This window comes from Pocillopora damicornis, chromosome 12, assembly GCF_964200805.1.
Source record: "Pocillopora damicornis chromosome 12, jaPocDami1.2, whole genome shotgun sequence".
Taxonomy (NCBI): Eukaryota; Metazoa; Cnidaria; class Anthozoa; order Scleractinia; family Pocilloporidae; genus Pocillopora; species Pocillopora damicornis.
This window is the reverse complement of record NC_142681.1, coordinates 3,303,007-3,315,146: the sequence shown is the minus strand read 5'-3', so window position 1 is coordinate 3,315,146 and position 12,140 is coordinate 3,303,007. Positions and strand designations below refer to the sequence as shown.

Below are 12,140 nucleotides of genomic sequence, written 5' to 3'. Positions count from 1 at the left end.
CCCACTAATGAAAAACTCCATGCATAAAATTGTAAAGACTAAATTCCTTTGGATGCCCATAACTTTATAGTCCCTGTTTTCAACTAAATTCAGTTAACTTTATTTCACATTACATCTCATTATAACATTAAACAATTGTACACCACAATCCAGTTGCAATTTCTGTATTTATTGTTTTCTGGAACATTTGCCTCATTTGTCAAAACAGTTCCTCATCTGTAATTCAAGTGGAAAAAGGAGCGGTTCTGTTTCTCCTTGGCTTCTCAGTGGAAGGCAAACAACAATAGATCCTGATCAACACTGAGCTAGCCAAGCAGAAACATTTAAAGCCAGTCATGAATTTATTTGTGTGATGTATTATCATCACTATCTGAAGTGTTTTAGAGGCAGCATGAAGATATTTAAAGTCCTGGGTCCAGTTGTTTAACCCTTTAACTCCCAGATCAAATTTGTCATTCTCCTTACTGTTAACCATACAATCCTTATAATGTTAGTTCAGAGAATTTAGCATTGGAACAACTAATTATCCCCAAATTGATAATTTCTTTATTCTCATCAGTGGATAGGTAGGTGTAATATTCACCCTTCGAACAACCGGGACCTTTACCTTGTAGATGTAAGATCATGTTAAGTTTCCCCATGAATAGTAATACAATTTTCTACCAGAAAATCCCCGACTTCGTAAATTTCAATGTTAAAACAAACTTACCTTGATCTCATGTGTTCTTCCTTTACGTCCCTTTGCTCACTAACTGCGATATTTGCGTGAGCGCTGCATAGCTAGCAAAAACACTTCCAAGTTTCCCCCTCTTGACTATACGACTTTTAACAGATCAGGATCCCTTAACTACAGGGCCACATTTAAGACCTCAGTTGTATGATAATAAGGAAATTCTGCACTTTTCCATTTGTCTGTTTTGGGTCCAACATCGAAATTTACGAAACAACAAACAACAACTTCAACTCGCAACTTTTGTGGCCAACTCAGTGAGACCATTAAAAAAATTCTTTCACGGGCTTACTGCAAAGACATTTTCGTCGAAAGGATCTCTTCCTCGGCGTCTTTCGAATGCTTTGTCCACAACTGAGTTTTACTGTGGTTACATAATCCCGCCGACCTCCATTTTGAATGTAGCGGTTTGGTGGAAGACCGCTGGATACATTATTGTGGCGCATAAGTAGAAAGTAGACATATAGAAGGCTAGTTTCGCGCATTCTATTAAATTTTATTTTTAATTTTTGCCTGCCTTTTTGGGTACCTCTTTTTAACAAAATTTTTTCATTAAACTAAAATACTGTTCTAACAATTAGCTGTAATTCATACTTTACATTTGTAAACGGCAACAGTTGATATTAGAGAAAACGAGCCAATGTTTTCACATTTATCCAAATTTCAATAATCTTATCTTTTAAATATATTCAGGTAAATTTGGTGTCAGCTTTCATTGATGGATCCCAGATATATGGAGCAAACAGAAGAGAAGCTGATCTCCTTCGTGACCGCACAGCTAACCTTGGTCTTCTTCGAGTTGCTTCATTCCCATTGAGCTCCGCCAAATCTCCTCTCCTACCAAAAGCTGAGGCGCAGACATTCTGTAGGTCTCATAATCCTACGAAAAAGCCTTGTTTCTTGGCTGGCGACCATGCAAGAGTAAATGAAAACCCAGGTAACGTAAATTTCCTTCTTAACGAATATCGCTTTTCTAGTTGGCGGGCATTGGTACTACACGTTTTACGAGGTGTGTTCATATTTCCTCTTGCATTAGAATATCCCCGTAAATGATTGTTTGAATGATAGATGAAGAAAAATGTTCATATTTTTAGCTTGCAAAGGGGGGGGGGGGGTTTGGGTAATGAAATGGTTTTCAGGAAAACAGAGGAGGGGAATCAGTCACCACAAACAGAGTGTAACTGGGGACTGTAGGAAACAGACTGCCAAGAGGCTGGGATCAAAAGGATATAACAGAGCCTTGAGGGGAAATTAAGTTAATTTTATCGTGACACAATAAAATTCCTCCGACCCCACTCAGGTGATAAATAATGAACTGTTCCTAAGCTGAACAGATTACTTGCTGTCTCCCAAAAAACACGATATTGTTGGGAAAGCCTATTCTTTGTCATAAATGTTAACTTTTCTTTCTGTGCCTTTCCAATATTTACTTTAAAAAATGGCAAATCTCCATGAATTGTTTACAGCATTGGTGGCCATGCACACAATCTGGGCTCGCGAACACAATCGTATCGCAAACTATCTTCATGTTCTTAATCCATCATGGCAAGATGAGAGGCTATTCCAAGAGGCTCGAAAAATTGTGATCGCTAAGTTACAGCACATAACATATAACGAATGGCTCCCTATCTTTTTCAATGAAGATCTGGTAAGTGTCTAAATGACATCGTTACCTTCGAAAAACATATCTATAGCTTTCTGCTGTTCTTCTTAAAATGTCCCTATCCCAAAAGTCGCGCAAACTTGCCTTGAAAACCTCGTCGTAGATCGCTGTTGTCTGAAAAGTAGGAAAGCATTCTGTTCACCACTTTGTTCATTAGTTTGAAAATAAACGACCAACTCTAGCCAATCAGAATTCACGAAAGAATCGGCAAAAGGGGTTAACCAATAAAAAGTCATTATATATTTTCCTACAAGAGAGTGAGGTTATAAAACACGATTTTCGTAGACGTTCCCTCGCTTCCATTTCACCTTGGAGGGGGAGGGTACGGCTAGGTTGTGCAAGGTTATCCTCGCCATTTTAAACTTCACGAACACTTTATCTCCCCGAAGCGATGTAAATTCTCCATGAAACTTCTCCCCATAATATCATTTACTTTATTCTTGACAAATTAAACTTGTAATGAGAATGCTCAACTGAACTTATCAGGTAAAAGTTGTTATCTAAATCTAACACCAAATTCTCGTGACTAATTTACAAGGAAATGTGTAGCAGCTAGTGGGGAGAATTAATAATCATATCTTGGGAGTAAAACAATAACACATCTTTTCTTAACTGTACCTTATGTACCCTATCTCTTTCTCTATTTCAGCGAAGAAGTGAAAACATCTTACTAGAACCAAAAGACACTTTTTTTAGTGGTTATAACTCGCAAGTTAACCCAGAAATAACGAACGCCTTTGCTACGGCAGCTTTGAGGGTCGGTCACACCTTAATAAAAGACAACTTGGGGCAATTTGGTAGGCAATTCAGACAGCGTGGGTCAATTTCAACCAAAACTTTCTTCGACCCGTCACCTTTGTATGCAAAGAGTGGTAATGGTATGACTGGAATCCTTTTAGGACTTGTGACTCAAACGTCTCAAAAAGTGGATAGGTAGGTGTATCTTTTCTACTTTTACTATGGAGATGCCTGGAATAGCTCCTATCGGCAGAATCAGAGAATCCATGATAAGACCCTTTGATAAATTAAGTGATAAATTAATAGCTTAGATAAGCAGAGGCCCAGAGAAACCCGCAAGATAGTGAGGACAATGATTACTAGAATACCTCAAATCCTAAAAATAATAACGTTCACAAAATAACAGGGTGGCAGTCGAAAGAACCCAATGGTACCCACGGCGGCCTGTGGGACCGATGATGTCAATGAACGAGAAACGAAGATGATGCCAATAAACAAGAGACGAAATCTGAATACGGCGTAGTGATATTTAAAACATTTATACCTTTCAGGTTTTTTGCACCAGCCGTGCGAGAGAACCTCTTGATGAAAGGCTCAACATTTGAAGGTATCGTGGGCGATCTCGCCGCCATAAACATCCAACGTGGCCGTGATCACGGTTTACCCCCATACAATCAGTTCAGGGGTATGTGTGGTCTGGTGCGTGCCGCGTCCATTGACGATCTCACGAACATAAACGCGACACAGAGGGAACGACTACGAATGGCATACAATGATAACGTAGACGACATAGACTTGTATGTAGGGGGAGTAAGTGAGGCCCCTTTACCAGGAAGCATACTAGGTGGAACTTTCTCTTGTATTCTCACCAGAGGATTTGAAAATCTTCGCGTTGGAGACCGGTTTTGGTACGAGAGGAACGATTCCTACACTGGATTTACCACAGGTCAGCTGAATGCAATAAGAAATGCAACTCTAGCTCGAGTTCTGTGCGACAACTCGGATGGAATTCTGAAAATTACCCCAAATGTTTTCCGCGAGAGGAGTGGGTCCAATAACCTGACGTATTGTGATGACTTAAGAGTTGTCAACTTAAATGAATGGATGGAAGGTAAGCCATATAATTACAGTGGTTTACGGAATACACAGCCAAACATCGCGGCGTTTCTTGGGATAAATATAGTTTCTAAGACAGCATTTAATTACGTAAATCAAATGAAATTAAATTAGGATAGTTTACTTCAATCCCCCGCCTCCCTTTACCTTGGAGAGGAAAAGGATTGGGCCATATTAAACTTTTATTTGAGCAGAGGGGAAGAAGAAAACTCACATCTCAAATAAATCAAATTTATTTTTGCTTGACTTTTCTTTAACTTCCTTAAAAACCCCAAAGTCAGTCCAACCAGCTATAGAGTTCATCTTTTTAATTTCTTTTTTTTGTCTTTTTAAACCAATAGAACCAGGCCACAACGAATCTTGCCAATATGAGACTGTCGCTAAGGATGTTATCCCTCAGGATGTAAAGTTTTCTGACGCCTCTACATCTGTATAACTATATTCTCTTATGAAGAAAGGGGATAAGTTTCTGAAGAAACTGTGGTGCTGCGTCGATGGGAGAGTATAACAGGTAATTTAGTGTGCACAACTAAGTTGAAAATGTAAATTGGTCATCGTAAAGAGTTTAAAGGCTGACACTTCGAGCGTTAGCTGTCGTCCATCGCCATGACGAAAGGGCTAACGCTCGAAACGTCAGACTTTAAACTCCTTACGGTGGTCAATTAACATTTTCAATTCAGTTGTTAACACTAAATTACTATATACTCTTATGGACAGGTCTTCCAATTCGGTTTTTTCCAGTTTTTCAAGATTCCTCTTTACAACTTTATAACAAACTGCGTACTAGAAATGTACATTTCTGATTGATACAACCACAGGTATATATTGCCTATCACGGTCTATTCTTCTGGACTACAATGATCTATTTTGATACAAACCATCATGATACGTGGGAAGGGAAAATTAAATTGAAGATACTTGCATCACCGTTCAAACCACTTGTAATTCAAAAAGTTTTAAAATAGCTCATGATAAAATAACCATCGACAACAATTGATGCCGGTGCAGGGATGAAATGGAAAACGTAAGTTAACGAGAAAAAGATGAATAGCAGAAATCTACGTGTCCTTTTCCAATGCCCTTTTTGATATCATGTACACCAGATGAAAATAAAACAAAATGTAAGCTCATGCAAGGGCTTTTATTGACTTTAGTACGTGTCTGTTGGATTTTTTTTGATGAGGTTTTTGAACTGTGTAAGGTCTTTTGGAGCATTTACAACGAATGCCAGATATCTTTGTTTGTGGCATCATAATTAGTATTTTACATTACGCACCGGTGCAGTTCTAGGAGAGCGCTTGACGAGTCAAAACAGAACCTGACCGTGCGTGCTTTGTAAAGTAGATACAAGGTCAAAATATTTTGGTCGTATCTCTAAAAATTTCACCTCTCATTCTTAAAAATAAAAAGGTCTCTTTTCGTTAGGACTTTTTCCAATCACTGAGCTCAACACTGCTCTCCCTCAGTGTTGATATGGACTTAAGAGTCAGTCTGGCGGATATCGATCGTTGTTTTTACACTGAGGCATATCATATCATCACCTATACATGACACAAAAATCACGATAAAATGCGCTGAAAAAGAAGCCGTAAAAACGATGAACAAGACTTGTGGAATTAGCTGAGCTTAGGTCAGCCAGTGCTAATGAAATATGATCTAGAATCCTAAGAATCGCGTATGCTTTTTTTCCTGATCTACCTTGAAACAATCTAGTGTAAGGTCTCTACAGTGCGTTCACATTAATTTTTGTCTTTCCCAATCCCTCAGCTGTAATCAACTAGAGAAAAATAAGTGAATTTGGAGGTGTAAAAAATTAGCAATTTAAAATTCAGTCTGTGTAAGGGGTAACTTCAACAGTTTAATCGATGCCTCATGGCCTCAGTGACTTTGACCCCAGCTGTTGACAGGAACCTCAACAATGCATACCTTTAATACTTAAAATATCTCTGCCACAATGATACTTATGCAGTGAGTCAGCGGAAGTTTACATAAATTACCTCAAACTTACGAAAGGAAAATTACAATCGCAAAAGCCGCGGCGATTGAAACTGAAAGAAACAGTGGACCTCAAGACTTTTAAGATACATAGTGGGTTATCGTGAAAATACACTTAGCCATGATGAAAAACCCTTGTAAATCAGGCGTGGGCTGAAACACACGAAGGTACTTTCGGATTTCCGCAGAGTCACTTTAACTCAACTTCCTGACCAATTCGATTTTCTGAAGACGTGTTAGTTTGCAGGTATTACACAGAAGACTAATTCAAATGAAATAAATAGAATGAGTAAATGAAACTTAATGATAAAATTTGTTTCGGTTGAGTAATAAAATTTCCATAAAAAATTTCGTTACAAGAAATATCAACACGACTTAAAAATCTAAATGTCACCTTAAAATAATAAAAAAAAAGAAAATACGAATAAGATAGACCTAGAAAGTCTAATTTTCTTACGCTGTTTTAAACACCTTAAAAGATAGCACCGATCTAATTTTGTCCGTTATCAAGGTTCCATAATCGGTGCCAGGTACCCCAACACGTTGGTCTTTGGCAGCTTTAAGATGTTATTATTAATTGTATGATAGACAATACGGATTATTTTCTCTGAGTGAAATAGTATTAAAGTGCGGATGGATAAAAGCAACTCTTAAAGTTGTCTCTCCCGCAGTGAACTATAACAGAAATCCTGCTTACTTATGCAATGAGTCAGCGGAAGTTTCCATCCTTTAATTTGAACTTGTGGGAGAGAAATCATAACCGTAAAAACCGACGCACGTGCCGAAAAGAAGCAGTAGACCGTATGAGAAGGCTAAGTTTTTCCTTGGTTGCAATGTTTTCTCTTTCTCGAAAACTAGGGCAACGTTTGAACAATCCTCTAAAAATAAATTCAGGACTCCCAAAGCGTGTTTTATTATCAAGGTGAAATTGTTATTACTCATAATTAAAATTTGTACCGTTTGTATGAAATGCGCTTTACGAAGAAGTCACGTGAATTTCAGATGGAAGAACTTGTGTAATATGGATTAAAATTTTAGCTTGTTGAGATCATTGCTTTCGAATTCTAGCCTGCTCCCATTTGTTAGGATTGTTTGTTTGTATTCTCATTTTTTCAATCATCTACCGCCGCGTATTGATGTTTTGCTGAACTTTCACTGATTTCAATCTTGATATCAGACAACTGTACTTTATTATCAATTCTAAAAGAGCCGACGTTATGGTGGTGCTCAAGGTAAACAGGAAAAAGCGAACGTTAACTTAATGCCGTCAGCATCCATCAGTTTGTACACCACAGTGAAAATAGTAGTCCTTTATGTACTCGGATTAGCAGATTTGTTATTCATTTCTGTTGGTTTGATTTAAAGATTATCGCTGCAAATTGATGTTTTGCGGAACTTTCACTGATGTAATTCTTGATATCAGACATCTGTACTTTATAATCAATTCTAAAAGAGCCGAAGTTGTGGTGATGTTTAAGCCAAACAGGAAAAAGCGACCTTAATGCCGTCTGCATCTTTGTACATCACGGTGTACCCATTATCTATTCGCTTTAGCAGATTTGTTATTCAATTCTATAATTTTGATTTTAAGATTATCAAGAGGTAAAGAGTGCAAGATTATGCTGCATTGGAGCAGTTTCTCAATTCAGTAAACGTCATACTCAAACTTGATTGCATCGGCGAGCAGGTCGGTCAGAAAACAGTGAACAAATAATTAAATAATTCTCACGGCCGAATCTAGAACTGTTCTGACGTTCTCAACTTTCCTTAACGAAGAACGCCTGAGAGCAAGTTACTCAGACTTAAGCACTGGCTTCCTTAAGATGTAATAAATACAGTGGATCACAAAGCTTCCTGACCAATACGTCTTTGTGGTTTAAGTTTCACCTCATTAATTGATTTCGAAATGCATGCGTGATAAACATTAGTTCGACCATAGACGTGGCAAAAAATATTGCAAAGATGACTGAATTATTATTAACAGAGTCCTATGGAGCCATTTTGTTTCCTCGTGCTTCAATAATGATGGAATAAGCTCACTGAGAGATGATATGCGATTTTTCTTGTTGTGCTCTATTTACGTTGGTCCTTCGTGACCCCTCCTACTCCTCCCTTGGAAAAAAAAAACAGACAAAGAAGTGCGCAGCTGTACGCATGTTAAAATATGTGGTAACATGTTCCGCGAGTGGTAAATAAATACGTGTTCAGCTTTTAAGAGTGGCACGACTTCACAAAATCGAAGAGTTCAGGAAGTTGAATTACAGTGACTCTGAAGAAATCCAAAACTGTCTTAGTGTGTTTCAGTTACTCTTGATTTACAAGGGCTCGAATTTTCTGCTTCGAATAAGCGTTATTGTTATGAATCGATCCGTGAAGGCGTAGCCGAAAACTGCCAAAAACATTTAGGCTACATGAAATAAAAATTTTCATCGATTTTTCAGTCTTTGAAAAAAGAACCGAAAATCATAGAATAATGAAAGGGAAGATTCGAATATTAGTGGTTTGCTTCTGAAGAAAATCAAGAACAACAGTTTTGCATATGTCATATCTTCATCTGGGGATTTAAAATAAGAGCCGCGCAAGCGATGACGGCATCAAAGAATGATGAGTTTGCACTAAGTGTGCCGAGATGACGGAAATGTTTTGCGCATTTTGCGTGCTTTGTAGCCCTAGAAATTAACACGGAACCTACTATCAAAAGTGTCCTAATAATATGAATTGCATCAGAGTATGCTACTCACTTGCATACTTACTCGCCAATAAACAAAATGACCTTCATCCTCCCAACTATTATAATCTTGCCAAGAGGTGGCCGATTGAAAAGCTGAATAAAGTTGAAAGTTGAAAGTTAAAAGTTGTTGTAAATTCATTTCACGAGCCTTCTTTGGTCGCATACGAGTAAAGTGTCCTTCTGCATCAATTGGCGTAGCACTGAATACCTTCAAATAATCTGTGCTATTTATCATTAGAACTTCTGATGGGATACAGCATAGAGATAGATGACACCTACATGTGCAAGACAAACAGCGTGTTGGTTTGGCTTCAACCAATATGGAGAAGTAGGCCTTACAAAAAGCTTTTCTATGCCTAAGATTATCCCTTAATATTGTTGGGGTTGTGGCTGATGCCTTCCTATCAATAGAGAAGTTAGCCGGTCGCATTTCATTAAATTACCTGCTCTCTATTTAGTGGTTATAACAGATAAATTTTGTTCGTCATAGATGGTTCGCAGGGTATCAGTTTCCTTCCTTATACTCGTTCATGTAATTGTTTATCTAGATCTGTAGTAATCTCCTTTTTTGTGACAAGAAAAATCCATAATCTCTCTCTCTTCAATCTTCAGCTCAACAATCTATCTTTTTGAAACATAGGTCTCACAAATATTATCACTTTTACAAAATTTTTCTAAGCTGACAAAATCGCAGGCGTATTTCATGGCCTCGACTTTTGGCCCAAAGTAAAGAGTATCAGGATGTGTTTCACCAACATGAACCTGTAAATTTCCATAAACAGATTGTGAAGAGGACATTTTGAAAAATTGTGCTTGAGCCTAAATATTATTATCATCATAATTTTCTCATCACTTCCTTATATTATTATCATTATCCCTATTATTATTATTATAATCATCATCATCATTATTATTTTTATTATCGTTATACTTGCCAGGGTCATAACATATATCAGAAAGAGTCTAGAATCGGTAATCGCATTACAAAACATTTTGTTTAAGCTGGTCCAGGGAAAAAAACTCTTTTTTGGGAAAGGTGGTCTAACGAAGAATATGAAAAAGGATCAAGCCTTGTCATAAACAATTATTTTTTACTTCTAACACAGTACTAGTTTGTTTAAGATTGATATAAATGTTCATTTCTCATTAACTTTTCTTTTTTTCTTTTTTAAAGAAAGCTTTTACATGATAATTATATTTGCTTCATTTAGACATTTCGTTTAAAAGACATTCTCGCTAAGCCTGTAAATGCAGTTTTTCTTAATGTTATTTTGTTTTATTGGATTTATTTGCCATAAATAGTAAAGTACGATTAGATATTATTGGAGATTGCGCCATGAGAATTAAGTATTAATATAATTTTTCTATCACAATTATTACCATTACCATTCTTATTATCAAAAAACGCGTTATTTTATAGAAGCCAACTTCTTTTAAATGGAGAAATTTAAAGTGATTTCTCCTAAATCTTAGGAGATGCGGTACTTTTTGCCCAAAATGACCGACAAAATCATAAAGAATTAATCCATGTACCCTTACGCTCTGTCTATTGTCAGCGAGTTTCTATATGAGCTTAATACAGAGGAATTTTGTGCAATGTTTTTTTTTTCTCCGCGAGTGATGTTTTCACGTGAATCAAGGTCTATCGTGTCGTGAATTAAAAACCAGCTGAAAGTAAATACAATAGTCAAGTAAAACAAAGGAAATAATACACGAAGACACTAAACGATTAAAGCAAAAACACGCAACCTCCTGAAGCGCTGAAAAGCGCGAGTAACCAAGTCAAGAATGATTTCAGTTTTGCGTTAGATTGGTTTAGAGGTTAGCGCGACCCTTCACAGGAAATGCAGATTTTTTCGACACTGCATTCGAATTTTATTTCCCAGTATATAAAAGCTGTAATTTATGTGGCTGTTGGTGGAAATAAGGAGTAAAAAATCGTTTCCATACCAGATTCGTGAGACCATGGAGAGAAAAGTGGGTTTCGTGTTAGCTTCGTCCAACAAGTTATAATTTGTCGAACCTAACTAACAGATGGAAAATTCTAGCAGCCATTGTTATCAAGATGACGTAAAGCGACAAACAAATAACTCAATTAAGAAACACCCATATTACCAGTATTGGTCGAGGACAAAGTCGAAGACAAAGTGCAACACCTTCTAAAGTCATTTCGTGATGCACCTTTTCGTCTGCGGAAGATATCGTGACTTTTCCATTTTTGTGAGTTACCTTAATTATGTTGCAAGTTCTTCCTTTTTATATGTCATCTCATCACGTACGTTTTTTCATTAAAGTAGTCAATGATTTATCCGAAGCCGAAGAGGGAACTTTCTAGCGGTTCAAGTGCAAGCGGTAAAAACTTCGGAAAACAATATTTTTTATGAGTTTATTTTGTTATGAAATAATCTTCCTTTCCTTTGAATCGCATCCCTTCCCAAAAAAGAAATAAATATTAAAAGCAACCAATATCACCTAGGACGCAAAACAGTGTGAATGAAATGAACCTTGAAGTCTTCAAAGGTTACGTTAAGTCTTATAACAACCTTAGCAGATTAAAAGCTATGGTGTCATTTTTAATCATTTAGTAATGTTTTGAACTAATGGTTGCCCGAGATGACTTTGAACATGAAGAATTTTTAGTCCCGGGCTGTTTGATATTCATTCGATTTTTTTTTTGCGGACGTTTTTTCCGTGTCAAACCCAATCCCTATATAACTCGTGATACTAGTCTATGACGAAGGTTATTTGAATATTATCTGAGATACAAACAATGAAACCATTCTCTATTTCTTTACCGAGCTCAAACCTTACCATCTGTCTTATTCTATTTACAAATATGACGCTATCGACATTGCTGATCCTAGCAGTATGCAAGACGCGTGTCACATGAACTTCGTAATAGAGCTCGCTCAACGAAGAGTCTCAGTGGTAGAGCATCGGAGGTTCGATTCCTCATGGGAACTCAGAATTTTTTCTTTGTCCCACGCTAGTGACAAGACGAAACACATCTCTCTCTATTTCTTTACCGAGCTCAAAACTTACCATCTCTCTAATCCTAATGAAATCTGTGTTTTGTAAATTTGCCGGCTAAGCACATTCCATGTTCCAGTCACGGGGTGACCGTGGCTTAAACGTGGCTTTTCAAAGCATAATCCGACCACTGTAAT

At 37.2% G+C, this 12,140-nt stretch overlaps 1 protein-coding gene and 2 long non-coding RNA genes across 4 annotated transcripts in view; 1 reads left to right on the top strand and 2 right to left on the bottom strand.

Moving 5' to 3' along the window:
- The window catches only part of LOC149036113 (uncharacterized), a 20,126-nt gene extending 18,974 nt beyond the window's left edge, over nucleotides 1-1,152 (bottom strand). Inside the window, exon 1 of the long non-coding RNA XR_016181858.1 lies at nucleotides 710-1,152. This is a non-coding gene — a long non-coding RNA (uncharacterized LOC149036113). The remainder of the gene's footprint in view (nucleotides 1-709) is intronic.
- LOC113685923 (salivary peroxidase/catechol oxidase) overlaps nucleotides 1-5,400 on the top strand; it is a 9,647-nt gene extending 4,247 nt beyond the window's left edge. The window contains exons 4-8 of one of the 2 annotated variants that reach the window (XM_027203510.2): nucleotides 1,424-1,667; nucleotides 2,197-2,378; nucleotides 3,043-3,326; nucleotides 3,683-4,242; nucleotides 4,589-5,400. In XM_027203510.2, the coding sequence (XP_027059311.2) occupies nucleotides 1,424-1,667; nucleotides 2,197-2,378; nucleotides 3,043-3,326; nucleotides 3,683-4,242; nucleotides 4,589-4,683 (1,365 nt within the window). In that variant the 3' untranslated portion in view covers nucleotides 4,684-5,400. The remainder of the gene's footprint in view (nucleotides 1-1,423; nucleotides 1,668-2,196; nucleotides 2,379-3,042; nucleotides 3,327-3,682; nucleotides 4,243-4,588) is intronic. The other variant, XM_089190084.1, reaches the window with a different exon arrangement.
- LOC113685938 (uncharacterized) lies at nucleotides 1,496-12,140 on the bottom strand. The gene is made up of 4 exons (XR_003447603.2): nucleotides 12,016-12,140; nucleotides 3,012-3,063; nucleotides 2,404-2,507; nucleotides 1,496-1,634 (listed from the first exon to the last, which is right to left on the bottom strand). It is a non-coding gene; the product is annotated as an uncharacterized LOC113685938 (long non-coding RNA).